Genomic DNA, 18,310 nt, shown 5'->3' with positions numbered 1-18,310 from the left:
TTCGACATTCGTCGCTTATAAACCCATTCATCATCCAACACCTCCCCTCGAACAAAGCGCGCCTCTCCTTAATCGAGGCTTAACTCCTTTGGAGTCCTTTGTTCGACATTCGAGGATTTGCCAATATATTGGCATGGCTAAACGGCTAAGTTTAGGGCATGACTCTGATAGCATGTTAAATGAAGAAGACTCTCCACAATGGTATGATATTGTCTACTTTGAGTATAAGCTCTGGTAGCTTTGCTTTGGACTTCTCCAAAAGGCCTCAACCAATGGAGTTAGTATTCCTGACTTATAAACCTATGATCATTCCCTAAATTAGCCGATGTGAGACTTTCATCATCCAACACCCTTTTCATCCCCTCTCTCTCCCTCACTATCCACTAAGCGTTAGAGACGTTTACAACTTGAATTAGGTTCCGTTATTTGTTTTATAAAATTTTAATTAATTAATTAAATTAATTCTTGGATCGAATTTAATATAATATTTATTTTTTAAAATTACTGAATTACAATTTGTTATACAATTTCAAATATATTTTAAAATTTTTCATTCAAAATATTTTTAGATGGGTTTATAAAAGTTGTGGAAGAATAAATAATTACGAGATTAAATAAAATTAATAAAAATATATGCATGTATAATAGGTTAAACATAATTACGGGCAGTAAATATTAACCCTAACAGAGACTAGATAATTTATTTTAATAAAAATAAAAATAAAAAGTAAAATGGCAAAAATAGTCAATAAAGTGTTTTTTTTTTATAATTTATTTAAGAAAAACAATAATAACAATAAAAAAATGTTGTTTTTGGCGTTTAATTCAATGGAATTTCACTTGCTCGAATCAAAAGAAGGCCTACAATTTGGACTTTTCCCATTGCATTTTTAAGCTTTTATTTATTTATTTATTTATTATAACATTTATAGCGATAATCTCGGTACCGCTATGCCATTCGCGATGGATACAGCGAGCCAGTGGTGCCCGTGTGCCCGTGTCCTCCAAAAGCAACATATACCAAAAGACGTGCCACCCAATGCTCCCCACACCCACGTTAAAAAGGCTCTATGTTCTTAATTTCAGGTTAATTAAATAAAAATATCTTTCAAAATTACAATAATATCTTTTAATTTATTCTTAAATTTTAAAAATTAAATAATTTAGTTAATACACCAAATTTAAATAAATCGAGGGATTAAATTTGTTATTTATGGAAGATTTATAGATGATATATATTTTTTTAGAATTTAAATGAAAGATTATATTTTAATTAATTTTTAAATTGCGTAAAAAAAAGATATTTCTTTGGATAAATTTATTATTATTATTAATTAAAAATGGACATAAAAAGTTTAAAAGTTTGACCCTAGAAACTTCGGACACTGGAGCAATAGTTGCAATTTGACGCGAAAGTGACATGTTCGTATACGATGCAGTACACCTCATATTTACGATATTGCCACTTAGAAAATAAAATAAATTATTTTTTTACGAAATAAAATAAAACCGACACGTGTGTAGAAAGTAGGCAAGAAAGTCGGTGGTGTCACGATTTTACAAGCCGCAATATTAATGTAGGGGCACACGTGGCACTTTCGGAGCGGCCACATCAGATCCAGATCACCCGTGAAAAATGCCGCTTTTGGCTGACAAATAGCGATGGGGGAGAGGATTTCTTGGAGCCCCATCGAAATGGCCACTGACCCGAACCGACCGTTTATAAGCAAGCTTCTATAATGGGTTCTTTCACTAAGAACTGACCGGTTACCGATACTGCCCTTCCTTCCCTCTCTCCACTGTAAAAGTCCCGCTGTTCAAGTCGTCTTGTAGCGTGAGATTTTTTTCCCCCCACATTTTCCAATTTAGAAAGCGCTCTGGAGGAGTTCTTTCCTGTTGTTTTCTGCGTGTATATATAAAGATATATCTTCATATATCTCTTCGTAACTCATAAAGGTTGAAGCTACGGCTCTGCTTCGTTTCGTGATTATCCGCCGGAAAAATTCGCTGCCGTTCGGTTTAGGTTCGTCGATTTCTGTTTTATACGATTTCGCGTTATTTTCTCGAGCGTTTGATTCGATTTTTGAAATAAATGAGTAGTTATGCATGAGTTTTTTGGATTTTCTTCGAAGAGTTGTTAGGATGGAGAAGCAGTATTTGTATGAGTTGAATTTGTTCTGATATTTTGTTTTTTTTTTCCATTTTTTCGTTGTTTTAGGTAAAGGTGAAGATTATGTGGTTTCGTTAAAGTTTTAAACGGCCATTTTCGCTTGGATTGAGGGATTTCACCGAAGAATTTCTCTCTGTTTTGTGGATTGTTATATGCATCTGATGATTTGAATTCATCTTGCTGTTGAACTTTTCGCTGTTCTTAATCGTCTTTCGTTTGGGAAATTGGAATGGGAGTGAAGGTAGCTATGACATGTTTACAATGGTCGAAGCCTATTGTTCATCATTCTTCTTGTTATTCTCCATCCCTATCCTCCACTCCTTCGTCGACGCGGCGAAACCGTAGCGATGGAGGAGCTCTGACGGGGCGGTGTGCGTATACGTTTGGTCGACCAGGTCTATTACGAATCCAGTTCGCGAAGTTTCAACGGTCGCGCTATTGCGGAAATATTAAGCCAAGAATTCGGACCATCACAAGAGCGTGTAGTTCCAATATGGTGGACGGTTTCTCAGACGAAGAGTTCTCCAAGCAGATTCAAGATTTGGCGCTTAGGTTTCAAATGTCCGCTGAGAACAGCATCCATACCAACGCCGAGAGTTCGGGTTCCGATTCCAGTGTTGATCATGAATTAAACAATGTCGAATGTTCTGTACAAAATCAGATCCAAATCACACCGCCTCAACTCGTTACAACAGAATCTCCATGGCCAGAAATCCACCAAGAACCTGCGGAATGGGCGCAAGAGAGTGAAATAATAATTCCAGACGATATCGAGCGGAAAGCGAATTGCGTTGATCTTCCTTTATCTCTTCGGATGTTAAAGAGGAAAGTGCAATGGCGCCAAGGCATCAGCGAAGCTAGAGAATCCGCTTATTGTTCAGTAAAGAAGGCATTCTCCTCCATGGTTTTCATGATTAGTGAGCTTCACAGTTATTCGTTGAAATTGAGAGAGATCCTCTTTTACGAAGATTTACAAGGCATTCTGAATCGAGTTGAAAAAGAGATGCACGCTTCGTTTGTATGGCTATTTCAGCAAGTTTTCTCACACACTCCAACTCTAATGGTGTATGTGATGATTCTGTTAGCGAATTTTACAGTCCACTCAATGGGGAATAATTCCGCAATTGCGGCTTCCTCATCACCTACCCCTTCTCTAACGCAGATGGTTGAGGAAGTTGTTCAAATCGAGAATCAAAAGCCAGAGAGATTCGATTCCTCTACAATCAAGACGTTCTCAGTGTCTGGGAAAACAGCTTCCGTTAGCGGCGGAAATGGAGGCGGCGGCGGAAAGGTCAGACCGATTGCAAGTGGCACAGACGGCGATGGATTCCATTCATCAGACAATTATCCCACCATCATGCCGGACGGTACTTCCCAAATGTCCTCAATAGGATCTTCAGCAGAAGAAGAGTTGTCGATATCAAGGATCAGAGAAGAAGAGACTTCTCTGTGGAATTCAATTCTCAAAGAAGCTTCACAAATGAGAAATGAAGAAATCGACGAAAACGCCATAAGGAGATTCGTATCGCCGGTGATAGCGAACATCGAATCGGACTCATACACCGAGTATTTCAGAACAGAGCTTCTTTACCAAACTGGGCTATCCCAAGACCCAGACAATCCCCTTCTCCTCGCCAATTACGCTCAATTTCTCTGCCTCGTGGCCCATGATTACGACAGGTGATAATTCTAAATTCCCTTTTTATCCTCTGAGAAAATAAATTAAACAAAAACCCGATTCTCATTTCCGTATTATGGGTATGTTCATCAACAGAGCGGAGGATTACTTCAAGAAGGCCGTGGAAGTGAAGCCGGCTGATGCAGAGGCGTTCAATAAATACGCGACGTTCTTGTGGAGGGTTAGAAAGGACTTATGGGCGGCGGAACAGACATTTCTTGAAGCCATTTCTGCGGATTCTGGGAACCCATTTTACGCTGCAAAATATGCCGATTTTCTCTGGAGCAGTGGCGCCGAAGAAACGTGTTTTGAAAATTCTTAAATCCAGAGAATGATGATAATATCCCAAGTTTCGAAATCCTCGGAGATGGAAAACAAGTTGGGGTCTAATGGCGGGCGGCGAGTGAATTGGGGTCTAATGGCGGCGCCGTGGTTGATCAGAGACGGGATTTTGTTCGGCTGGTGCGGGAATATTTATCCTAATTCCAATGGGCTCTCTTGAAACTGTAAGCTTCCTCTATTTACATTTTCTTACCCTCTGTGGGCGCCGTTTCAGATGGCAAACTGTAATTATTCTTTTTACAAAATGTCAATTTCTGAATAGGAAAAAGAAAGAAAAGAAAAAGGAAAATAATGAGATATGATGATATAAATTTACGTGCTTTTTTCCGGTCTTTCCCCAAAATTCCATTCCGAATGCCCACACCTTTCTTTACCGTTACTTTCCCCAAATACATTTGGGCCTGTTGGCCCATATTTGCACCGAAATTGGGCTTTTTGCATTTACAACTTTCCTCCCGAATTTAGTGGCGTAAACTATGGGAATAAACGAAAAATTCCCCCATCACATTATCCACTCACTCTTATTATTACACGCCTTCTACTTCACTAACATGTCCTTCCGCACGTGATAGGCCCATAATTGATCCCATTGGAGTTATATTTCTTATTGAAGAAGAATTTCGTGCTTTTTCGTTCGAGTCTCCTCTCAAATTTTTTAAAATATCTCTGTTATGAAGAAGTTTCTAAATCCTTATCTTTAACTTCTGGGATCTCATAATCTATCTCGTTCGAGATTTAGTATCTTCGCTGACATTCGTTTATCTCTCAAATTGATGTGAGATCTCACAATTTCGTTCAATTATTATCGCTAACTCTCATTCCAATCTTAGTTGAGTTCAATTATCATCACGGGTATAACTAAATTCACTCAAAATATGTATGGAATATTATTTAACTAAAGAGAAGGCCAAAAGCTTGTACAAATCATGCCTTGGTGTGGCTCTATCTCATGCCATGGGCTAAAAAAGGATTGAGTTTGACCCATAGTAAAACAGTACGGAATTATACCGACAAGTTCATTAAAACAACCAATATTAATAAAATAAAATAAAAACAGTACTCATCAATCGATCAGATTTCGTATACAATCGCGAAGCAGGGGAGCACAGCCCTCGGATTGAAAACCAACAGCTCTTCCTCGTCCAACGTGGTCTGGGCCCCACTACCACTTCGCCCGACGACGGAGTGAAACCCTTCGCCGTCTTTTTCCGGCTCATCGGCGTCTGACCCGACCCGACCTGCAACAACCCGACAAACCAGAATCGCCCGCTTCACGTTCAGAAACTTGAACTCCTCTTCGATGTCCTCAGGGATCGCCACGTGTGCCCTCCAGCTACTCGATAACGTCGATATTCCGTCCAACTTGTGGGAGAATCCCGATTTGATTATCCCACAAATGCTACAAAATTGCTGCCCGCAGAGGCTGGAATTACCGTTTTGCCCCAAATCGCATAAAAACGTCGCACAGTGAAACCTCAGCAGCTCGTTTCCGTCGGCGATGCACCGCTCGTCCCGACGCTTCACCGCGCCGTTTCGGGCCGCCGCTTTCGCCTTCACCGACTCTCTGTACTCCTCGAATCTGGAGACGATCTTTGGGCTATTGTGGATTTTCAAGATTCGAACGATTTTCGGACTTTTTTCTTTACTCGTCCATCCCGTCTCGAAAATGATTCGAACAATATTCTTCCCGGAATCGGAATCGGCGAGCTCCGACACAGCATGTTTGGCCGATTGGTGCTGTTCGAGCAATTGATGCTTGGGGAAAATCTCGCCGCAAGCAGTGCAAGGGAAAATGTCATTGCTGAGGTGGACGAATTGATTGGTCTCCGCCGTGGTGATGTCTGAATCCTGCGGCGTTCCGTCTATCGGAGTCTCCAGCGGGGGAGAAATCTCCTGTGATGTTCGGGCAGGAGTGGGGGGACGAGCGGTTTCGATTGCCATTTTGCAGGTCTTTGAGGAGAAGATTCGTTTGAGAAACGAATAGGAACTTGTCAGAGCCTTGTGGGGCTTAAGACAGGAGGGCGTCGGAGTGGCTTTCTTGGGGGGCGGAGGACGGCGGCGGCGGCGGTGGTCGGCGGTAGTAAGAAGGAAACAACCAACATGGACAACAAGTAGTAAAAGAGCGAGGAATTTGTTGCAGAGAGATCCGGCGGTTGGGGCCATGGGTGTTGGGAGAGTGGAAATGGCCGAGCTCCGGTTAGGGATGTTCTATGGCGTCGCCATTGAAGAGGAAAGTGAAGGAAAAGGGGAAAACTAATGTCGGAGTGTGGGGGCGACGGACGAATAAAGCTAATAAAGAGTAGTTGTAACGCCTCCTCGTGCCTTTCTATACTTCATATTATTGCTTATATTCTCTTTTCTACCCCTTTCATCCCAAATTTTTAATAATAATAATAAATCGACAATATTTGAGGCCGAAGATTCAACAAATTTTGGAGAGAACCAGCTAGCTCTGAGTTCCAGTGGCTCCTAACCACAACTCATCCGCTAATTCTTTTACATCAATCGGTTCAGGTCCATAAGCAGTGACAATTGCCACTACGGCTTCAATGGGTTCCCTTAATCAAGCCACTGTTTGGGAGTCGCCGACTCATTCTTCAATAGGAAGTTCTTACGTTTTCATGGCCTCCCATTGCTTGACTTCTTGACCTCAAATATGTCCTGACCTATTTAACCTATCATTATTATAAAACTCACAAACCATCATAAAACGACGAGTATTGTTTAGTTAAAGCGACCTTGATTTAGGTTAATCCGCAGTTAAAATGTAACCGGTCAATATCATTGCTAGCAAATATTATCAACTTTGATCGGTTACATATTACCTCTCTCGATTTTATAAGTTTATTGCTAATAATATTGTCCATTTTGACCCGCTATGTATCACGCCTCCCAGTTTTACAATGTCATTTGTTTGGGAGAGGTTCCACATCGTTGAGTCTCAATAAAAATATGAATTAATTAAACTGAATAATGTTTTAAAACTAATAATAAATAAAACAAAATAAAATGGATTAAATGGACCGATTTAGAACCATGAGAATCAATTGAGAACTATACTCAAACGGACTAAATGGTAATTTAACATGATAATAATAAATAATTAAAAAGAAAAATACTGGGCAATTTCTTTTTAAAATTAATGTCGTTAATTACAACGGTACGTGCCAACGCACGTGCTGGTGGCACATTCTGCGGCTATATCCACTGGAACACTGAATTCAATGACTCATATATTTCATTTACTTATTTTATTTTATTTTTTTGCAATAAATAAATAAATAAATATTTATTTATTTTCCGGAATTTGATGAAAATTACTCCATCAACTGACAGACACAGCACGAGTGTTGTTCCGTCCTCTCCCTTACGGAGAATCCAAAGCCTTTTTGTTTTTATTTTTTATTTTTTATGTAATTATAAATTTAAAATTACTTAACTTATTAAAAAATATAATTATTTACAATATATTCAACTTGTTGTAAAAATAAAATTTAAAGTTTTTGAATTTAATTTTTTTTATAATATATATTGAAATAGAGTTTTAAATTTTAAATTTAATGCTTGAGAATATATAAATAATTATTTCGTGTTAATATTTTACTTTTATTAAAAAAAATATTATATTAAATTAACTCGAGACAAATATTAGTATTTTTTTTAATTAATATTTTAAATTTCGAGCATGTTATTTGTAGTGATTCGAAATTATTGAATTTAAAATATCGTCCAATTTCTCGAGTTGATATCGCGAGATATAGAGATATGTACGGATTTGTTTGATAAAGTAGATGTGGGCTCCGGCCCATAAATGAAATGAAAGTGGGCCATATGCTTTCGGATGTGGGCCTTCGAATCATCTACGCGGCACATTAAAATATTCGAAATAATAATTTAAAATCTTCGGTTTGGATTAAACTATGCCACCTAATATTAAATATTTGTGTCCTCTGGTTTTGTAATATATATATATATATTTAAACTTTTAATTAATTTTGTTAATAAATCAAAACCTAAAATTTAGTAACTAAATATTTAATGGTATTTAAATTAAAATATCTGGCATAACATTAGCAATAAAATAAAGTTGCCGACATAATTTTGGGTCGACCCACCAAACCCGACTTCAACGTGATGCGTTTAAATATACGGGAGAATCCCTTAATCTCGTATAAGAATGCACTCTAACCGCCATTCTCCCAATGACCATATGCCATGTGGCGTTGCGTTCCACGTGTAGTGTTGGTTTATTATATTTTAAATTTTCGTCGATTTCCTGTTTTATTTTCTGCAACGGGTGCATGCCTTNCTTGTTTGAGGATCTAGAATGTGATATCTAATAATGGAATACAGAACAATTAATAATTCTAATGTGTAGGTTTATTTAAACTTTTTTGGTTGTAGGCTATAATTTTAAAATAGGAGTTCTCTCTTTTTTTTTTTTTTTTTTTTTTTTTTTGCCATAATCTTTTTGCTCTTCCTTTCCAACATGAGTGTTGCTTAAGATTGTGGGGCCCAACAAGGTTGACCATGATCAGTTTATTGTGTTTGGCGCGTGTACTGCACGCGCCACGGCAACCTTTTGTTGCTTCATTTATTAATTTGGACCGCAATAGTTTGATGGGCCAATAGGAAATAATTATGGGCCATAAATTGCGTTAGTGTTCATTACCCACAGCCCAATAAATTCTGGGCCGTTTTCTTTTCTATTATTTTCGAATTTATAATGCAAATAGTTACGTGGAAATTCGAGCAAAGCTAGAAGGAAGTCGACCAAAATTGTAAAAAAAATAAAAAGAAAAAATAAATTATATTAATTTAACTATAAATTAAACATATGTTAATATTATTATCAAAATTAAAAAGTCAAGAATGACTTATTTAACGAAATAAGATATATATATTGAAATTCCGTCTTTGTCGTAATACAATGCGAATTTAAATGGGCCGGCCCAGAGTTAATGACCCAATAGCCGCCTCGGCCCATTATAGAAAGCTACAGAGAATCGACGTGTCGAATCCGTAGCCAAGTGTGGTGCGGATTAATCGTAAAACTTATTGAAAAAAAAAAAAAGAAAAAAGAAAAAGAAATCCACAGAATTGAAGGATAAGGCGCCTGTGGTGAGCTCGCGCTTCTGAACATTCCATCGCCGCTTATTTTACCCAAATATCCTTCACATTTCATTTCATTTCATTTCAAAATTTCCCCCTCCCTAGAAAACAAAAGGAAAAGGAAAAAAATATATATGGCTTCTCTTCCGATCGCATTCTCTCCGGCTGCCGGACTCGTGTTCGCAGCCACGGCGGCGAAGGGCGCCGGCGAAGGCAAGAAGGAAAAGGGCCTTCTTGATTGGATCATCGGAAGCTTGGAGAGGGATCAGCTTCTCGAAACCGACCCTGTTCTTCAAAAGGTCGAGGGCAAGGACGGTAACAGCGGCACCGTCAGTGGCGGCCGGAAGAATTCCGTCCAAGTCCCGCCGAAAAAGAACGGCGGGTTCGGTGGTCTCTTTGCCAAGAAAGACTGAAGACGACGGCGGCAGCGGCGGCGATGCCATTTCACTCGTATATAATTTCTTTCTATTGAATACTTGTGCAATTTCAGGGCATATCTTGTTGCCACTCTCTGCTGCTTTGATTGGTTATTTTTCAATGCAATCGTTACATTATTAATTATTGTTGGGAATTGTTGATTTATTTATATTATTATATTTCAATCAATCGACATGACAAAGATCTTGCTGCTAATATAATGTCGGGTTCCCTGAGAGAAGTGCGTGAATTATGATGCAATATGAACAAATCCAACAATAAAAGAACCAAAACTATATCGGTGTGATGACGTGGATTGATTTACTAAAATGTTTATTGAATTATTGAGATTGATATGCTTCTCTGTTGACTAAATAATAATAACCATAATTGTATTAATTCATCCATCCAACTCTATTCAATAAGCATTTACTCTGAATACTGTTCTTTTCTTCTTTTAAAAAAACTAAATAAAGAAAATGGTAAAACTATTTTATGTACTTTCAAAGTAATGAATGTTTTTTTAAAATAATTAGTCTATCTACATGGTTAGAAATCAGGGATCTCCAAGTATGATATTGTTCACTTTGAGCATAAGATTTGTTTTGGGTTTTTTCAAAATGCCTCATACCAATGGAGATATATTCCTTTTACTTATAAACCCAGGATCACATTCACCCAACAATCATCCGCAAACATTTTCTTTATAAATTTTGGGTAAGAATTATTATTATTATTAACTAATTTCGATTAAAAAGAAAGAAAAAAACTTCCTTAAGGATAATTTGCAAATAGGGTTTTGTGAAAAAGAATATAGAGATGAAAGGCTTAATTTTTAATCTAAAGAAGACCAAAGAAACAACATTTCATCATGATCAGCAACGATGAAATCAGGCATTTAATTAAACCCACAAAGAGACTGTATATATACTAAGCATTTTGTGGAGAAAATCTTACCAAGAATTGGTGTGAGGAGCTAAGAGGAAGAATTGATGTACTTGATGCAGTCCTCCACAGCCTCTGTTCTATGTGAGTCGACGGCTGACACCGGCAGTGGCTTCGAGGTGGCGACAGGCATGGCCGGAACAGGTTCTTGCTCATGGTGGGGTCTTCTCTTCATGGCCATCAAATGCCAAGCTCGGGTCACTTTATTGGCCAGGTGCTTCAAAAAGCTCAGCGGAGAGAATTGCAGGCCTTTCAGCGACTTAAATCTCAACTTTCTAAAAGACCCCGTGCTTCGCCTGGTTGCGTTGCTTGACATGTTCCTTTTCTCAATCCTCTGTTCCAATGGCGTCGTCATGGAGTCAGAAGAACGCAGAGAAAAAAAGAGAGAGATCGAGAAAGGGACGTACACACTGCTGAAAAGTGCAGGCTGCCCGCCAAGGCGTGTTCTTAAGCAAACCCAAGAAGGCTCTGTTGTCTCTCTGTGCATTAAATCTCTATCAAGCAAGGAACAAAAGTGAGGGTCATTCAATATAATGCCCAACACTGATTTAATCATGAAATGTCAACCGTTAAATGTTTGATCCAACGGCCAAAGATATAATGAACTTTATCTGGATGTCAAGATAAACAGAGAGAACAGAAAAGGTAGAAATCAACAGTTTTGACATCAAATAATAAACAAACCCATAAATCTAGCAATAATCATGTTGTCCTCTCTACTGCAGTTTAGTGGACTAAATTGATGGCATTTTTAAACTATTGAATATAGCTATAGCAAGGTAGATTGACTCAAATATATCACTTTAAATGTGAAAGTTTAGGAGAGAATATGCTTAGAAATTCAGACTTTTCTTCTTCTTCTTCTTATTTTCTTTATTGGAGAAAACAATTCTCTCCAACATTTACAAGTTTGGAACAGAAGCAACAATGGAAAGCGACTTAGAATCACAAAGGAAGCAAAGTCAATATTGAATAAGGGGATGACAGAGCAAAAGGAAATGATGAAAGGCTCTAAAGATTCTTGTTTCAGATAAAGGAAAAAGGGAATTTCTAAAGCTAAAATGGCCATTTAAGAAGAAAGGATTTTGAACGGATAATTATAGGGATACATCCACTAAGGGCGTAAAGCTGTTCTTATTTTAACAAATTTCTAGGAAGCGTTCTTTGGTGGCGATGCATCATGCTTTCTTGTTAAAATATATACTAAAGGGTTTGATCAGACAATAAGACTGCGTTTGTGTTTGTAGCAATGATGGTAATGGTTCATGTGTGATAATGAGATAATATAAATTTTTATAAGAACTCACAATAATAGTTGAAGCTAACCTCTGTAATCAAGTGTCGCCGTTCACGACGATGCTTGTCTAAGGTGTGTTGCCCATGACCGCAAGCTCGTTACATGTCAAAAAACTTGCCTTGTATCACTTTATTGCTTTCCTTTACTGCTTTCATGATATATAGTTTCCTTACTGTATTTTCTAAGTGTACGACGTCTTATCATAATCATGTCTATGCCTGGTACTACTGAAATACCCCGAAATGTACTATAAGTGGATGCGACTAGTCAACTCCTCCCACCTAAACTTTGTATGACCATTCGGCGAAATCATGTCTAGACCTATCAGACTAGAATCGCCTCAAAATGTACTATAGGGAGCTGCAACGAGTTGTCAAATTCTCCATAACTTTATGCTATTTAAGCCATTTTATTGCCTTTTGTATGTAGTCACATAATGTTGCTATCATTCTTTCTTTCAACCTTGCTTCCAAGTTCCCTTTCGAAAATCCTTCTGCCCCCATTTTTTAAAACCCTTTTCTCAAAACGGGGCTAGAGGTTTGAGCATACGTTGCCCTGCAGTAGGCGACACGATCCCAAATTGGCTTTGACCCACTCGGTATTGAAAGGGAGTGCTGCACAATCGTAAAAGTCCGCTGCTAAGAAAAGTGCGATTGTGACATTGAGTCTTTTTGAATCATAACAAACCATTCTGCTCTGTAAAATACCTGGCGCCATTCCATCTGATGGCAGTTTTGCCAGCAGCTTAGCAAATTCAGGATCCAACTAAAGATAATCGTCTTCATTTGGCTTTTAGGTGCAAAACTCAGACATGAACCGTTTCTCATTGCTTTTCACTTCAAATCATTTCCCCTCTTTATCAGCAATGTGAAATAATCAAAAACATAAACTCAAGCCAAGTAAATCTCAGTATGCCAAACAAGTTGCAGAAAAAACAGCCAACACAAACCAGCTATGATTTTAATTTTACATTTGATTCAAGCACAAACACGAGTATCCTATGGAGGAGATTTAGTTCCTGTCATTCATAACAAGCAAAATTTCCCCATTGTCATTGATCACATTATCCAAAAATTGTCTTACTTCGTCAGTATCCTTAAACGTATGAGGAGTAGGCAGATCACTGTCCAAATTATACCATAATTCATTGATCTTTCTCAGAGCAACCCAGTGCCTGCTTTTCCAAATGCCACCAAACCTTCTAACTGGGACGTTAAGCACAATTCCCATAAGTTTATGAGTAGCCTCAGGCCCATCCAAATCGATTGAAGAAGCTCCATTCCGATGATCATGCCACACCACACTCTTCCCTTTCTCTTCCAGAGCTGAAATTAGGACATTTATATCATAGTTTCCAGTTACTGAGTTGTGATGAGGCTTAAAGACAAATGATAATGGCGTCCAAGGTTCTTTGTTTGGCTCGTCGAGCACAAGCTTTTCAGCAATTGCATTTAAGTGCGCTCGCGTAAATGCATTATTTTCCTGTTATAATATGATATTAATAGAAGATTTAATGGTATGAAGACACCGAAATACATAAGGAATGCAACAAATCGTCAGATAGTGAGACAAGTGCCAATTCTGAGATCCTATACACAATAATTCTTTCTTAATGATAAGGAACAGTACAATTCCGTTTATCAGCATCTTAATTACACTGCAAATAATAAATTTCCAGATTTAACGACTATCAATCTCAAGCAATCAGATAACGTTTGGAAAATTTGAGAGTTAAGGTTTGAGATTGAAAAAAAAAAAAAAAACCTGAAAGAGGTTATTGAGTGCGTGCAAGAGGCAGAACTGTAGCTTTTGCCTCTCGTGATAAACTCGGCAATCCTCGCTCGCCATCGTCTAAGTCTTAGATCTCAAACTCTCAGTCCGAAATCTCTAAAAATCCTATTTAGGAAGCAGGAAGAGCTACGAATCTCTGAATCTAGGTTCAGATTCAGAACTGTGGCATTCGTTGAGTAGAAAACAAAAACGTCAAACCTGAACTCGTTTCAAATACGATCAAGGAATTGTACTTCACCGACGGAGAGAGCATGAGCCGCCACAAACTTCGGGTAGAAGGGCGGCGATGGATTTCGACTTAGAAGAAATCGGCTGGTCTCGGAGTTTCCGAACTCGCTATTCGATTCGGCGGGATCTCTTCTGATTTCCCCCCAAATCCCCCAATTATTATATTTATTTAGCAAAATGAATAGTAAAAATATAAAGAAAAAGAAAATAAATTATTTCTTAAATTATATCAATTTACTATAAAATTTTAAGTTCTTATGACGCAATTTTTATATTAATAAATAAATAAATAATATAAGAAATTTATATATACAAAAATTAAAACATGATTTTTATTCCTTGATTGAATTGCAACATTATAAGAAATCATTTTAAATATATTAAAAAAAGGTTAATGGAGAGAAAATTGAACCGATAATAAAAATTTAATTTAATTTATTATTATTTTTTTGGTGAAAAAGGAAAGAAGGTCGTATTTTCGTCTTTGCCACTGATCTCAGCTACAGTGGATAACGGAACCATCTGTAGAACTCAAAGAGCGCCTCAAAGCTCCTCCATTGCACCAACAATGGCGACCTTTCCGACGCCATCGTCGCTCTCTTTCTCTTCTTCATCGATCGTCCTTTCCTCCCCCAACGAAAATTCGAAGCTATTCGGCAATTGGAAACCTAACTCCCGTATACCCCAAACCAAGCCCTTATCGATCTCCTCCCAGCTCGCTACTCTTCCAGTTCTCTCTTTCGCCGGAGAAGAGGTCGGCAAGACCTATCTCGACCTCAAATCCGCTCCACCGGAAACCGCCCGCGCCGTCGTTCACCGAGCTATTATCACCGACCAACAGAACAAGCGCCGAGGGACCGCCTCGACTCTCACCAGAGCGGAGGTTAGTGGAGGCGGTAGGAAACCCTACCAGCAGAAGAAAACCGGTAAGGCCCGTCGCGGTTCGATGCGTACTCCTCTTCGACCTGGCGGAGGTGTGATCTTCGGGCCGAAACCTAGAGATTGGTCCATTAAGATCAACAGAAAGGAGAAGAGCTTGGCAATATCTACGGCGGTGGCTAGCGCGGCGGTAAATACGATAGTGGTGGAAGATTTCGGCGACAAGTTCGAGAAGCCGAAAACTAAAGAGTTCATTGCTGCGCTGAAGAGATGGGGAATCGATCCAAAGGAGAAATCACTGTTCTTAATGACGGAGGTTTCTGATAATGTGCGATTATCTAGCCGTAACGTCGGAACGTTGAAATTGTTGACGCCGAGAACGCTGAATTTGTTCGATATTTTGAATTCCGATAAGTTAGTCTTGACACCGGCGGCGGTAGATTATCTGAATGAGAGATATGGAAATAATTACGAAGAAGGAATCGCAGACTAGGAAGAAGAAGACGAAGAAGGTTGATTTTCTTACCTTTCTCCAATTCAATTGTTCAATTATAGAAATTAAGAACCTCCATTGTCGTTCCATACTTGAGTTTTGCCTAATTCAACATTCAAATCATATTAGAATTATGCTATGAATTCTGGTTCTGCTTCTGCTTCTGCTTCTGTCAACATGGAAAATGCTGGCTTAGGCAATAGTCTGCTTGCTTCCAAATGGGTTCTGCATCATCATTTTGTTGAATCGATTTTCATTCAGGTTTCTTGTATTCTCTGTTTTGTTTCATTTCTGTCAGAAATCTTAGAGGAGTAATCAAAATGGAAAGCTTATTCAGGATTGATATTGACTTTCTTCACCCTAAAACCTATGGTTTCTTAACATTGTTCTTTCTTGCTGCTACTTCCATTGTTTCACACAGAAACTAATGTTTAGAGTGAGCAATTGTAATTCTTCCATTAATTCCTTCTACTGTTTCACATCAAAATGGAGAAGCTCTTGATGAACTCTCCCTTGAAGTGTGGCTCGAGAGAAATAGTAGAATTTTTAGGGGTTGGAGACGTCAATGGAGGATGTGTGGGAGGTGGCAAGGTCTAATGCGTGTTTATGGACGTTCGTTAATCAGACTTTTCATAATTTTCGACTTCGTTTGTAACAGCCCAAACCCAAGTCCACCACTAGCCGATATTGTTCTTTTTGTGTTTTCCCTTTTGGGCTTCCCCTCAAGGTTCCAAAGAAACGAAGAAGTTTTCACACCCTTACAAGCGATGTTTCGTTCCCCCTCAACCGATGTGGATCTCACAATCCACCCCCTTGGTGGTTTAGCGTTCTCGCGAACACACCGCCCGGTGTCTGGCTCTGATACCATTTGTAACAGCACAACCCTACCGCTAGCAAATATTGTTCTCTTTGTGGGTTTTCCCTTTCAGGCTTTCCCTCAAGGTCTTAAAATGCGTCTGTCAGGGAGAGGTTTCCACACCTTTACAATAAATGCTTTGTTCCCCTCTCCAACTATTGTGGGATCTCACATCGTGTCTTTCTTTTTTCGGATTGGAATCTGTTCTTGTATCTTGTTGTGAATTTCTTTTATGGGCTTGTTTTTTTTGTAGATATCTCAGTTTCTTACCACAAAAACAGAACACCCCTACTGAAGTTAATAGGGAGAGAGATTGTAGTTCTTCCATTAACATCTTCTTCACTTTTGAAAACAGGGCTGGAGAAGGTAGGTGAGGATTCGGACGCAGCATAATGAATCTGCCATGTGCAAATCATGAAAGGAGCTTTCAGGGTATGTTAACTTTCAAGCTTGATCGTATTCTTTTTTTGTTCTTATACACACAAAGGTATCTTCTTGTCCTTTTATCCTCCGATATCCTTAAGTGTTATTAGCTGATGATCTCTTCAACAACAATCTTTTATTCTTTTGGAACTTGCATTCTGTTTAGGCTTCCCTCTACTTTCTTCCTAATTTAGAGCTTCCATTAGTATTCTGAGTCTCCTATGGCACTTCCTTTGTCCATAAAATATGAAAACGTTCCGAAAGAAAGAGAACGAGTTTGCAGAAGATGATACTTAAAATGTTTTGAGTTCCTTGAAAGTCTTCCTAAAAACGGCCCCTTTTTTGGGTGTTTTTAGTTCAATGAGTGAAGTTGAGAGATTCGAACTTTTGACATCTTTGGTCCATAATCGTTTGAGCTATGATCAGATTGGCTAAAGTTGAAGATGGGGTCTTGCCCGTAAATTTAAGACATGTAGCTCAAAGATTGTTCGACCCTTTATAAACTAGGAAAAATGAGGCTTGTAATAGATTCATGCTTAAATTTTTAGATGATAACCTATGTCTTATTAACTGAAATATGCTTGAAACTGTCCCAAGTATTTTGGACTATTTCTAGAAGGGTTTGTTTTTCTATAGTCACATATTTTAAAATTCTCTTAAGATTGATAGCAACCAAATAATACACACAAATAATTATAATTATTGGGTGATCAAGTGAATCGATGATTTAAAATAGTTAAAATATAGTCGGGAATAATATAATATATTATCATCATTCATCATCATCAATAGCTTGAATTAGTCCCCTGCTATTTTTTTTTAGTTATATTCTCTTTAACTACTTTTTCTATCTTGGGTTTTTATTTTCTAATTATTCTATTTAGAAGCTACTTTAATATTTAATCGTAAATCATTTAACTAAGATTTGATTCGATATATCCTTTATCCATTCATTCATCGAGTAGACAGACTGTAACAACCTAAGTCCATTGCTAGTAGATATTGTCTGCTTTGGTCTGTAATGTATCGTTGTCAGCCTCGTGTTTTTATAACGCATCTACTAGGGAAAGGTTTATACACTCTTGTAAGGAATGCTTCATTCCTCTCTTCAACCAATGTGAAATTTCACAATCCATCTCCCTGGGGTCCACCGTCCTTGCTAGCACATCATTCAATGTCTGGCTCTAATACCATTTATAACAACTCAAGCTCACCACTAGCAGATATTGTCCGTTTTGGTCCATTACGTATCATCATTAGTTTCACGGTTGTAAAACGTGTCTACTAGGAAGAGGTTTTCATGCTCTTATAAGAAATGTTTCGTTCTCCTTTACAACAAATGTGGGATCACTAGAATAAGTGGTGACTATTCAAATAATTGAAGAACGAACACGAGCATCCTTTTTTCTCCCTGACCAAAAATTTTAAATAAATTTTTGTAATAGAAAGAATCCGAATATTTAATGACCGAAAGCTTGAAGTAGTGATTATGTGTTTGTGGTAGCTACTAAGCTAAGGATATGACCCCTTCAAAGGAATAAAGTTAAAGAGGCAATGTTCTTCTAAGCAAGCAAGTTGCATAAAGGGGAAAAAAAAGGTAAAAAAAAAAAGGTTTAAAAAAATGGTGGTTAGTTTTTGTCACTTGCTCTTCAAAAGCTTCTTGCCATATAGTTCTTTAC

At 38.1% G+C, this 18,310-nt stretch overlaps 4 protein-coding genes across 5 annotated transcripts; 2 read left to right on the top strand and 2 right to left on the bottom strand.

Moving 5' to 3' along the window:
- Positions 1 to 1,856: 1,856 nt before the first annotated feature.
- LOC111484456 lies at positions 1,857 to 4,526 on the top strand. Its single transcript, XM_023131065.1, has 3 exons — positions 1,857 to 2,023; positions 2,219 to 3,850; positions 3,945 to 4,526. Exons 2-3 carry the CDS (start codon positions 2,400 to 2,402, stop codon positions 4,168 to 4,170), a joined length of 1,677 nt encoding a protein of 558 aa, XP_022986833.1. The 5' UTR covers positions 1,857 to 2,023; positions 2,219 to 2,399; the 3' UTR covers positions 4,171 to 4,526.
- A 527-nt stretch (positions 4,527 to 5,053) lies between these two features.
- On the bottom strand, positions 5,054 to 6,524 carry LOC111484494. Its single transcript, XM_023131124.1, has one exon. The coding sequence runs from the start codon at positions 6,351 to 6,353 to the stop codon at positions 5,262 to 5,264; it is 1,092 nt and encodes a 363-aa protein (XP_022986892.1). The 5' UTR covers positions 6,354 to 6,524; the 3' UTR covers positions 5,054 to 5,261.
- Positions 6,525 to 12,635: 6,111 nt separating this feature from the next.
- Positions 12,636 to 14,128, bottom strand: LOC111484533 (josephin-like protein). Its single transcript, XM_023131180.1, has 2 exons — positions 13,726 to 14,128; positions 12,636 to 13,443 (listed from the first exon to the last, which is right to left on the bottom strand). Exons 1-2 carry the CDS (start codon positions 13,807 to 13,809, stop codon positions 12,973 to 12,975), a joined length of 555 nt encoding a protein of 184 aa, XP_022986948.1. The 5' UTR covers positions 13,810 to 14,128; the 3' UTR covers positions 12,636 to 12,972.
- Positions 14,129 to 14,463: 335 nt separating this feature from the next.
- LOC111484514 (50S ribosomal protein L4, chloroplastic-like) lies at positions 14,464 to 17,186 on the top strand. 2 transcript variants are annotated; one of them, XR_002718505.1, is made up of 3 exons: positions 14,464 to 15,371; positions 16,564 to 16,640; positions 16,798 to 17,186. XR_002718505.1 is itself a non-coding variant. In XM_023131152.1 (2 exons), the coding sequence occupies exon 1, from the start codon at positions 14,549 to 14,551 to the stop codon at positions 15,350 to 15,352; it is 804 nt and encodes a 267-aa protein (XP_022986920.1). In that variant the 5' UTR covers positions 14,464 to 14,548; the 3' UTR covers positions 15,353 to 15,371; positions 16,564 to 16,916. The 2 variants fall into 2 exon arrangements, 1 of the variants encoding a protein (XP_022986920.1); XM_023131152.1 differs by having other exon boundaries at positions 16,564 to 16,916.
- The last annotated feature ends 1,124 nt before the right edge of the window (positions 17,187 to 18,310 follow it).

Source organism: Cucurbita maxima, unplaced genomic scaffold (genome assembly GCF_002738345.1).
Source record: "Cucurbita maxima cultivar Rimu unplaced genomic scaffold, Cmax_1.0 Cma_Scf00009, whole genome shotgun sequence".
Classification (NCBI taxonomy): Eukaryota; Viridiplantae; Streptophyta; class Magnoliopsida; order Cucurbitales; family Cucurbitaceae; genus Cucurbita; species Cucurbita maxima.
This window is presented reverse-complemented; position numbering and strand designations above follow the sequence as displayed.